The 11,330-nt window shown below is 54.9% G+C and overlaps 1 protein-coding gene across 9 annotated transcripts in view; it reads left to right on the forward strand.

Annotated features, from left to right (window-relative positions):
• The window catches only part of NUP214 (nucleoporin 214), a 96,867-nt gene extending 88,581 nt beyond the window's left edge, over positions 1–8,286 (forward strand). For 4 of the 9 annotated variants that reach the window (XM_086684298.1, XM_086684299.1, XM_086684301.1 and 1 more), the window contains 4 exons: positions 5,523–5,662; positions 6,038–6,392; positions 6,493–6,517; positions 7,044–8,286. In XM_086684298.1, coding sequence (XP_086540424.1) covers positions 5,523–5,662; positions 6,038–6,392; positions 6,493–6,517; positions 7,044–7,077 — 554 coding nt within the window. In that variant the 3' untranslated portion in view covers positions 7,078–8,286. Of the gene's footprint in view, positions 1–3,395; positions 3,568–5,522; positions 5,663–6,037; positions 6,393–6,492; positions 6,518–7,043 lie in introns of those variants that run through there. The other 5 variants (XM_086684302.1, XM_086684305.1, XM_086684306.1 and 2 more) reach the window with 3 other exon arrangements.
• Positions 8,287–11,330: the final 3,044 nt, after the last annotated feature.

Consider the following 11,330-nt stretch of genomic DNA (forward strand, 5'->3'; position numbering starts at 1 on the left):
CTGTCCCACATTAGTGCCTGGAGTCCCACCTTTTAGAACCTAAATTGCTATGGTTTTCATACACTGTGCTCCTTTACTCGGATCTGTGACTTGGATGGGTTAGTCTTCGGTTGCCAGATTTTTGATGCTCTTCCTAGAATTTAAAATGCCCCGGACACGATCGCAGCTCCGTTTTGCCCCCACCCTTCCTCACAGTGAACGATATAAAAGTGAGACGGCTACAAAGCTCTGGGTCCTAGTTAACAAAGTAAACATTTGACTAAGAAACGATAGTTCACTGAGCGCCTGGGTGGCTTGGTTGGTGAAGTAGCTGACTCGATCTCAGCTCCGGTCTTGATGTCAGGATCGTGAGTTCAAGCCCCGCACTGGGCTCCACACTGGGTGTGGAGCTTGCTTAAAAAACAAAAGAAAAAAGAAATTTTAGTTCATTAGTCAGTGATGCTTAATTTGTTTTTTTTTTTAAATGTTTATTTTTGAGACAGAGAGAGACAGAACATGAGCGGGAGAGGGGCAGAGAGAGGGAGACACAGGCTCCAGGCTCCGAGCCATCAGCACAGAGCCCAACGCGGGGCTTGAACTCGTCAACACGCGATCATGACCTGAGCCGAAGTCGGGTGCTCATCCGACTGAGCCACCCAGGCGTCCCGCTTAATTTACTTTTTTTAAGGAACCAGATAATGTTTTCTTCAAGTCACATGTTTTTCTTCTATGTTGTTCGTTATCCTGGGGCCAGGATTGACTTTGAGAATCTCAGGCTTTTATTTTTTTAAGTCGTAGAGAAAGTATATTCTCCTGCCTTTCAGAATATTTTTCCTGTTCGATTGTTTGCCCCATGAAACCCTCCGACTGAGGATTCCCAGCAGAGAAAGCTGCCTTTTAAGTACAGGGGGCGTGAATGAACTGGTAGGCACAGAGGTGACAGCGAGGGTGGAGGAAGACCGTGTCCCTTGTGCCTCTCGCACTTTGGCTGTCACTGCAGGACTCAGGGCAGTTTTCAGGGGGCTCCTGCTGTAGAAGGAGGTGCCCTGGGGTCCCGAGCACAAGGAAGGCTGCTTTAAGTAAAGGAGTCAGCCTTCCTGCCCAGGCAAAAGCAGATGCCTAAGACGTCATGATTGGTGTTTTGCTTTAAGACAGACTTTAGATATGGACCGTTTCAGTGGGTCTTTGAAAGATTCCAGAAGCGTCCATCCTCCCTCAGTACAGTTCCCTTAGGAAATAATAGTGCTGGAGAGGATTTGTAGCGGGGACCAAGGTGGGCAGGATGCTGTGCCCAGACCACCGTGCTCCCCCCACCCCCTGTTGCCGCGGTCGCCACGGAGGGAGGCAGAGGGACACAGGCGGTTCAATGGCGGGCGCTCTCTTGAGTCACTCAGCCAACCCTTGCTCAGGTCCCGGTGCTACCACCGCCAGGCTGGCTGAACGTAGGCAAATAGCTGTTTGTCATTTGTGCCTCAGTGTTCTCTGAGCCTGTTTCCTTCACCTGCGAGGTAGGGACCCCAGGTTTATTGAGAGGATTGAGGCAAAGTATTGGGCAGCACCTGGGACCGTAGCTGGCACGTGGAGGGCCCTCAGTAAGTCAGGTATTGGATTATCACTGATTATTAGCAAATTTGTTTCCTTTACTGTGACCCAGGTTTGTTGTTTCAGGGCTGTGTGTGTGTGTGTGTGTGTGTGTGGTATATGTGATGGGGGGGGTGGATGTGGTGTGTGTGGGTGTGTGTGTTTAATCTCCTCCTTCCCCCCCAACCCCCGTCCGGTTTACTTTCTGTATCATTGTGACTTCTCATTTTTCACTCGCCTTCCACCCAGAAGTCTGAATAATACTGCGTACAGGGCACTAGATACAGCCCCGTGTGTCTAGGAAGAAAGTGTAACGAGATCTGTGATCGGTCTTAAATAATTCAACGGCAGGGGTTTTTTAGCACTTTTTTTTTTTTTCCAGTCTCTCGTGTTTGTAACCCAACAGTCTCCATTATCGTGGCTTGGAATTTCACTCGAGGTTTTAAAATCTAGAATGTTAACCCAAACGGGAGCCTGAGCAAAAAGTATCCTCACTGGCAATGGTAAATAAACGCAGGATTGCGTCACCAGATAACAAACAACAAAAGAATTCTGCTAATAGCTCTTCCTGCCCAGAATTTGATCTTTCCCGATTCAGGTAGCAGAAGCTTGTGGTGTGGTTATGCTTACATAAGAAGGCCCGAGCCGTCCCTCTGACGGCAGGACTCGCATCCCAAAATGCGTGCCAGCAGTGTCCCCGGGGCCCCTTTACCTGCGCCGACGCTGTTCTCCTTCCCCTTAGCGTGTCGCTCCTTAGGCCAGTGCTCGTTTTAAGAGACTCCTCGCTAGAACACATTGCTTGTACCAGTTTATTCCATTCTGTTCAACAGACACTCCCTGGGGGTCTCTGCTCATAGCCTAACATGAGGTAAGCGGTATCTTGGGGTTGGGGAACCCCCTCAGGGGAAGGGTGTACCATCTTCCCGCCCGGTGGGTGTCCCCACCGGTCCGAGGAGGCCGCCTCACAGCCTGATTTCTGTGCGATGACGGCCTGCGTGCGTGCCGCCCCTGGGACCGTGTCCACGTGACTGGCAGGGGGAGCCAGGCCCTGGGGGCTCTTCTCGGGGCCCGTTGATGGTCTTGCCACATTTATCCAGCGGCCCTCCCCCCACCAGGGGAAGTTCGGTGTGCTTTTTTATTGAGGGGTAGCTCCCGACTACAGAGAGAAAGCGGTTTTTAAGGAATTTTTCTGTGGGGAGAGACGTGAGAGCCATAAGGCTTTAAATAAATAAAAAGCCCCTGGCCGAGCCCCAGTGCCGTGCGCCTCTCCATGTCTCCTGTAACCCAGTTTGTAGATTCTTCCCGAGAGCAGACTGAGCCTATGGCTTCATAACATGGGTTTTCATGATGCTGGCAGCCTAGCCTGTGTCGTGACAGTAATCGCCTCTGTCATCTTTGAAGGCCGGGCAGGGATTGGAGTTTTCAAGAATGCCTCTTCAGTGAGGAGTCTCAGAACAGCGCCGTGAGGCTGGGAAGGGGTCAGAAACGCGCCAGGTTGGTTCCTGGTGACGATCTGACTCCACGAGACTTGGCACTGACGGGTCCGGCTTGCCCGTGGGAAGGGCCGAGGGTCTCCCAGGTGAACATGAGGTCTGCTGGGCTCTGAGAGTTCCAGGAGCTCCCCTGGCCGACCCGCCCCCTCTGCGAGCGATGGAGGGGGTGGCTCGGTATTTAGGAAGGCTGTTGCCCCCAGTTATAGTTTTTGGTATTTGAACTTCTAACGCATTTCCCCCTTTTTCCTTCCTCCTTCGATTTGATTTCTCACCGCTCATTGTCTTCTCTTCTGTCTCCTTTCTTTTTCCCTGTTTCTGTTTGTTTGCCTCTGTTTTGCTCAGGTGGCTTCGGTGCTGCTCCAGTGTTTGGCAGCCCTCCTACTTTTGGGGGATCCCCTGGGTTTGGAGGGGTGCCAGCATTCGGTTCAGCCCCAGCCTTTACAAGCCCTCTGGGCTCGACGGGAGGCAAAGTGTTCGGAGAGGGTACTGCAGCCGCCAGCGCAGGAGGATTCGGGTAAGCCCCCCAGGGAGGGACCTCGGGACTCCGAAAGCACTGGGGCCCAGGGACTCCTGTTTGGGAAAGTCCGTTCTCCTGACTGAGCTGAAGCCCCCTCCCTTGAAATCGGCAAATGAGTCAGACCAGAGCTCCTGTTCCTTTCTGGGGAGGCCCGTTTCTTCCCGGCCAGTCTGTCCAGTACGCAGGTGGACGGGAGCTGTGTCGCCGTCCCCTGGAAACGTGGAGTGCTGGTCGGCAGACCCCTGTTCTCCTGGTGGGACCGAAGGATGATTAAAGAAAGGAAAACGGTCCTGTCCTGGCCACGTTCTAGCCAGGATTGCCCCTGTGTGGCGACTCCTGTCAGGAAATCCAAAATGAATAGTTTCTGCCACGTTCTTTCCTCTTGGGATTGTTGTCGTCTACCCGTTGTCCTTAGGCAAACCACTCCTGTGTCCCTGGCTCCTCTCCAGACCCGCAGAGTGGGTACTCGGTTCACAGTCCCGTGGGCCAGCTTCCATACGGGGCACTGACTGCACATTTCAGTGTCTCGGTGACTGCTTGGCTTTCAAAGCTGCTCTTATGCCTTGTGCACATCCTCCCTTGAAAATGCCATGTTAGGGATTTGCTTTGAAGGGCCCCAGAAATTCAACCTGGTCGCCAAAACCCCAAGAAAAAAATAAATAGCTTTCACTGCACCACAAAGTCCCAATAAATGTATGTAGTGATGACGGCGAAGTGACTCGTTCAGGAGACGTGTTATGTCTGAAATCACCGTCTGGTAGACCTGGCCCTGGCCCTGGCCGCGGAACTCAGGATACATAAGGCTATAGACTTGGGGAGGGCTTGGGGGCTTTGTTTGGGGGAATTGTCAGGGTACTTGGGATAAATCTTGGTGAAGGGATAGCGTCTTTATCTTGAAAGTAAAGCGAAGTATGTTCTTATTCATACCCTTTCCCCCCCCCCACGAAAGATCCTAGCGCAGAAACACTGGCCACTTTCAAGAACATGAGCGAGTTGATGTATTGCCTCCTAAATTTCACATAGAGAGTACAAGTTCTTTTAAGTTTCCCCCAGGAAACCCCAAGAATTAAAGTTAAGAAAAGCTTTTAAAGGAGCGTTGGGACCAACTTAAACCAGTATTCTTGGCAGGTTCCGATGGACAGTGATGTCTCCAGTGACCGCTCGGCACAGAGTGCTGCGGAGTTGGAGGGTTTGGGGTTGACTGGGAATCTTGAGGTTTTATTTACTTATTTGAAACCTGCTATTTTCTTTACCAGTAGAAAAGTATCGTATTCTGCCTTGCAGGGGGCGGCGGGGGGGGTTGGTTCACCCACATAAATCCTGACTGGCTGGTTGATTCCATTTTGTCAAAGAGGGCTGACAAGTACCAGCTCTGGCATGAGATGTCCCAGGTCCCTGGTCTGCCCCTGGCGGGCATCTGAGGAGCTTCCACTGTTCGTGGGAGGCCTAGAGCTGGGGTAGGAACAGAGCAGGAACAGGCAGGACCCCCGCAAGAGTCCGCTCACAGGAGACCCTCACCTCATCGTGGAAAGTCCGTGATGGAAAGATCCAGAGAGGAGCTGAAGGCAAATAGCTGGGTGAAGGGGCTTGCCGATGAATGAGAAATGTCTAAGTGATGGGGTGAAGCCCAAGAATTACCAGGGATAGGAGAGCAAAATCTGTAGTGCTGATTAACTTCCAGATGACCCACAACTTCCAGACGGTAAATGAAAGCTAACACACTGGACCGGTTGCACTTGGGATTGTGCCCCCGGCCTCTTCCTTCCCGAAGCTGGAGGTGTGCCCTGGGCCCTGGCCTGTTCTTTCTGAGAGGCCACTGGTTGAAACCGAGCACGTCCCCTCAATTCGTGTGTGCTGTGCAGCCCGAGACCTACCGGGGTGGCCGAGGCTTGTGGGCGGCGGGTGCCGGCGGGGCCACGCTAACCACAGTCTGGTCTCTCCCTGGAACCCAGGTTTGGGAGCAGCAGCAGCACCACGTCTTTCGGCACGCTGGCAAGTCAAAACGCTCCGACTTTCGGATCGCTGTCCCAACAGACTTCTGGATTTGGGACCCAGAGCAGGGGATTCTCTAGCTTTGGATCAGGCGGAGGAGGTAGGCGGCCAGACGTCGTTCCCTCGCCGTTTCCCTGCCCTTTCCTTAGGAAATGCCTCCCCCTGCCCCTCCCCCTGCCCCACACCCCTAACAACACGAGTGGTTTTTACCTGGCTGTTCAGTTTCGTATTCTGCGGGGCCGAAAGTACTTCAAAGACAAAATGGTCTTTTAAGGCCATAATTACATTTGTAACATTGTGCCATTTCTTACCAAAGAAAGAAAAGACGGGCTTGATTTTCTCTCAAGATTTGAGAACCCAAAATAATAACCGTCTTACTAGACCTTGGTTTAAAAAATCCCAGCCGGCAAACTCAAAAAATAAGGCGTAGAGACTTCGTGAAACGTCTCTGATTTGTTAACCCTTGCCTCTTCAGATAGCAGACCACGTGTGTGATGCTTTTACCCGTGCCACACTCCTGCACTCCCGCACCTTGGAGAGGCAGTGGCACTCGTTTATAAACGAAGACAAAAACTCCAAGAGGCCTATTTACCCAAAGGGCCAGAGAGTGAGCCGCAGGGCCAGGCCTAGACCTAAGTGTCTTCACTGCTCTGGCCTCACCGAGAAGCGGCAAGTGATGGGAGAAGAAAAACGTAGTTTCCTAATGAAAGGGGTCCGTGTGGCCCCAGGGCAGCCGAGCGGGAGGCGCCGTGCCAGGGACCCGCTGCCCACTGTTGGCGTGGGGGAGGGAAGAACCCAGGAGCGCCCCCCACCTTCGTCGTGGCCTGCAGGTGGGGGTCGGCGGGGCTCCCTGCGGGAGGGAGGAGCCCACCTCCACCTCTCAGGTATGTAAGTGCTCACTTTGCTCCACCCTTCTTCCATCTTTTTCAGGATTCAGCTTTGGATCGTCTAACTCGTGAGTATCCATCTCGTTCCCAGCCGTTAGATAGGGAGAGGGGAGCGTGTGGTATGTGAGAGTATGGGACTCCTAACCTTTGCTCTGTTGGTACATGTTTATCTGCTTTTCCTGTTTCCTGTTGTACGAGCCTGTCCTGGAGGCATGGGGGTTCAGCGGCAGGTTTTGGGTTTCGTGGACCTGCTAATCGCGGTAGGAAAGTGGCAGAAGGTGCCGGGCCTGGCCTCCCCGAGGGCCACGCGTAAGAGAGAGCAGAGTGTGCCTTCCGAGGAGCAAGGCCCGGGCGGCGGGACCCAGGAGATGCTGTTCCTCAGTTCCCCGTTAGCGTCTCAGAAGCCTCATGCTGCCCGCGGGCCTCCAGGCCCATCACCAGGTCTCATGTTTTGATCCTCGCTCTGTGCTTCTGTGTGGAATTGCTGCCACTAGAAGTTCAGAGCCCTGACTCTGACCACAGGCGGTTGCATGAGCCCCGAAGCCCTTCTCAGAGCAGCAGCTGATACGCCTCTCTCCCGGCGCTTCCTTGCAGGTCTGTCCAGGGCTTCGGTGGCTGGAGAAGCTGAGTGGGTGTCCGTGTTCCTTCCTGGGACCAACTGCATTCTGGGCTCCTCGTCACCGAGCAACACTGGAGCAGTCCTTTAACGTGGACATTCTCACTGCAGCACACCCAGAAACAGCAGAAACCAAAACTCCAGAGACGCTTGACCGCTTGTCTGTTTTGCTGTCGATTTCGTGTTGGTTGTCCCGTCCCCCTTCCTGGCCCCCCTCTATTAAACTCTTTGGTTTGTTTCCGTGCGGAATATATGTGGGCTTTGTCAGGTCACAGCCTTGGAGAGAGGTGTCCTCATTGCTGTGGCTCTGAGAAACCTTCGCGGCCTTCCGCCAGTCCGCAGTGTGTGTGTGTCTTCGAGGATGGCGGCCGAAGTTGCCAGTGCAGGAGGTCGATGCAGGAAGAGGGTAGGCGGGAGCTTCCCCCAGCTGCCCCCGGTCCCCTCGGGCCCGGGCCCTGGCGTAGGGAAGAGGTTGAGCGCCGGCCGGCCACCTTTTTGAGGCCGTGACTCGGTGTCTCCTTCTCGTGCTCTCGCTGCTGTTGGGTATCAGGACCCTCCAGGCCCGGCTTTGTGATTGGGTGGAGGGAAAGAAACTCGCTCACGCAGGCATCCGCTGAGTTTGGGAAGAGACGGTAGCACCTTCGGTCAAAGTACAGGTCGCCGTGAGGCGCGCGCAGAAGCTAGGCCGGTGGGTGCTGACGACGGGCCTGCCGCCCCTGGGTGCTGTGTGGCCCACCGCCGATTTCTTCTGCTCTGCAGAGGACTGATCGAGAAGACAGCCTTTATCTCCAGTGACGGTGACATTGGGCACCACGCCCGGCCCGCCGTCTGTTAGCGGCAGCGCAGATAACCGCCGGGCAGGCCTGGGCTTGCAGAGACACCGCTGCTGCCTGGCGGCACGGCCAAGAGTTGGCCGCGATGGTTCGGGGCCTCCGGCTCCGGTCCTGTCAGAGCGTGGGCGGTGCCGTCGCTTTCGGGTCTGGACACGTTTTATTTCTCAGGCCCATGATGTCCTAGGCAGTTGCTGACAAACCAGGACCGCCCCACATCCGGAGCCGGCGTGAGGATTTGTCCTCTTTCAGGCCAGAATGCAACCGTGCGTTGGCTCGGGTTCAGGGCAGGCGAAGGTCAGGAAGGGTCGTTTAGAGTTTTACATTTTGGAAAGTTCTGTTTTAAAATGTTTTAATAAAAGGTCTCCGTGTGATTTAACCTGTCACGTGACAGCCAGTGTGGTCTTGCCGGTTCTGTTGGCTTGACGGGCGGGTGGACGTCAGTGCAGTGCCCCGCGCCACGGCCAGCCCGCCTGGTCCCACTCTGCAGGGCTCGCCTGGGGGTTCCGCGTGAAGCACAGCTTCTGGAGCCCCTGCCCTGCAGACCGGGACTCGGGAGGCCTGGAATTGGGCCTGGAGGCCCTAGGGCGATGAGCACAGGCTCCTCAGAAGAGGAGTCCCATCATGCAGCAGCACTGTCAGGTTTCAGGAACCCCAAACCGGAACTGGATCCACGGTGTCCCTCGGTGACTTTCCCTTGCTCCCTGCGCGGCCTGGGAGAAAAGAGTAGGGGCCTGTCTGGGCCTCCCATTAATCAGGGCACCTGTCTGTCTCAGAGGGCTTGGACTTGAGTCGTTTAACACGTACCCTTCTTGGTCCTTGGGGAACTGAAGAGCCGGTCTCCCCCTGCTCTTCCGTGAGGCCCCCTCAGCTGTGGAGCAGGGGACAGCCCCCACGACCGCCACACAGCCGGACCCCGGGGTTTGATCCCCCCACCTGTGCTCTCCCTAATTTGCACACAGGGGTAGTCGGAGGCGACAGGAACTCAAATTTCCTGGGAAAAGCTCACAGCAGAGGGCCTCACTTTAAAGGGGGCAAGGTGACGAGAGCTGACTTCTGCCTCGCTGGGTCGTCCTGCTGACTGGCATCCCCACCGAGCCAGCCTCCTGCCCTCTTGTTCCCCGCCCCCGAGGCTCTTTTTTATAAATAGAAGCTGGTTCGGCCTAAACCCTTGACCTCAAATTCTCTGCATTAATCCTCCATTGAGGTGGCATGTGACATCTCTCCATAAGGCCATATCAGCTGTGCCCGACCCGATAACGCCCCCGCCCCTCGCTGCCGGTGCTCCGGCCCCTCTGCGTTCCTTCGTCGGGGTCGTCCCAGCACAACCCGCGTGCATCCGCCGAAACCCATGCTTCCAGGGGCGTGAGCCTTTCCCGAAGAGGGAGCCGGAGTAGGAGTGTGGGGACCAGGTCCCCACGAGGGGAAGGGACCGCAAGGGCTGCGTGGGCCCAGGAGGAGGTCCCCCGCTCTTGTCGCGCAGCCAGCTGCAGCGGGTACCTGGGCAGCCTCGCTGGATCCGTTTGTATTTCTGCCGGCGCGACCCAGGAGAGGCAGGAAGGCCAAGGGGAAGACGGTTTAATCAGCGAGGTTGGGTTTTGCTTGGCTTTTCCAGACACCAGTGCCATATATTCGCAATTGGTGCTTCCGATGGCAACGCGGTGACAGAGGCCACAAATTGGGTTTCTCAGGGACAGAGGAACCCAAAAAGGGCGGGGGGGGGGGGGCGTGCGTGCAAATTCCCTCGTGTGTTGATGTGGCCGTGAAGCCTTCTGGTACCTGAGGCAGCGGTGCCCTCGGTGCTTTTGGCGTGAGCCTCCTGGTGCTTACCCTCAGTTTTGCTCTCCATTGCTGCTAACCGCAGAGAAGTTTCTCAGTCAGGTCTTTGCACTGCAGAGGGGGCGTCGACTCTGTAGGTTGACCTGATCCTAACTCTCAGGAGCTCTGTCACCAGAGGTGGATGGAGATTGGAATGAAGGTTTTGCAAGGGGTCCTTTAGGGGGTCGTGAGGGTTGCCTGGCACCAAGCAGGTTCTCCCCTCACGGGGCCTTGCCCTACCAGGGTAGAGAGTTCTGGATTCTTGTGTCACCCTCTTCCAGTTCATAGTGGGGGGTGTCTTCGAGCCCCTTGTCAAACACAGGACTCCACTGCATCAGGGATCGTCCCCCACTAACAAAGCTCCAACACGGAGAGCTCAACTCTGAGATTCTGATCAGAGAGCTCACTGGGACCCTTGAACCTGTTCCTGACAAGCTTCACGGGTGGTCCGTGGGCCACATTTTGAGAAACCTTTTAACTTCGGTAATTCGAAATATTTTCCCCTCCAGGAGATCATCTGAGAGAGAACTCGCTCCCGTCGACATGTTTTGTTTTGTTGTTTTTTGGTTTTTGGTTTGCCATTAATCCAAGGTAAGGGATCTTTCTGAAATTGTCAGTGAGAGACACAGAGTTCAAATTTCAGCTGCTCGTGGGGCATCTGCTCACACACACACATACTGCAGCACAAGTGGGCCATCAGCTCCTGAACACTTTTCTCCGTGAAGCCCCCCGTCCCCCGTGATGCATGGGTTTGGGGAGTGCCTTCCTTGACCTCATCCTGCCTCCTGACATGGCTCCTCCCACCTCCCTCCACACACCCTCCCCAGCTTGGGTCTCAGTCTCTCCCTTCCCTCCGGTCCCATCATCCCGTGGGCTCCATTCACTGTCCCACAGAACACCTGGCCGGCGCCCCTGAGCTCTTGCCCAACCTTACATTCTGTTCTTTCTACGTATTGCCTGCCCAGTGGAAAACCCCTGGGCTGGGCTGTCAGGATCCGTCTCCCTCCTCCCATCCTCATTCTCCCTGGTTTGTCTGCTCTTCCCTCGCTCGCTCGCATGTGGAAACAGGCAGTTAGACCAGGACTGTTTTAGCCCCCAACTTTTGTGTCTGGAAGGTGTCCTGTGGGAGGTGAGCCTGGGTTGCTCAGTCGGTTAAGTGTCTGACTTCAGCTCAGGTCATGATCCTGCGGTCTGTGAGTTCGAGCCCCGCGTCGGGCTCTGTGCTGACAGCTCAGAGCCTGGAGCCCGCTTCGGAGTCTGTGTCTCCCTCTGTCTCTGCCCCTCCCTTGCTCGCACTCTGTCCCTTTCTCTCAAAAATAAATATGCGTTAAAAAAAATTGTTTTTTAATTAGAAAAAGGATAAGTTTCCTCTGGGAAGTTCGCATACAGCCCGATCTAAAAAGGGCTCTGTGGTCAAGTAAGTTGGGGAGAAGACCAGACAGAACAAAATTTTCCGATCGAAGGGCTCTTTTGAGCCTTTCATATGCAAATTTGCTTTGTGGATCAGTAAGATGACATGGTCTGCCATTCCCGAAATCTTTGTGACCAGGGAACCTTTCTGCTGGAGCCAGATTCCTTGGAACTCCTGCTGGGAGCTGCCTCATCGCTGGTGTCACC

This window comes from Puma concolor, chromosome D4 (assembly GCF_028749965.1).
Source record: "Puma concolor isolate L17-30 chromosome D4, mPumCon1.1.hap2, whole genome shotgun sequence".
NCBI lineage: Eukaryota > Metazoa > Chordata > Mammalia > Carnivora > Felidae > Puma > Puma concolor.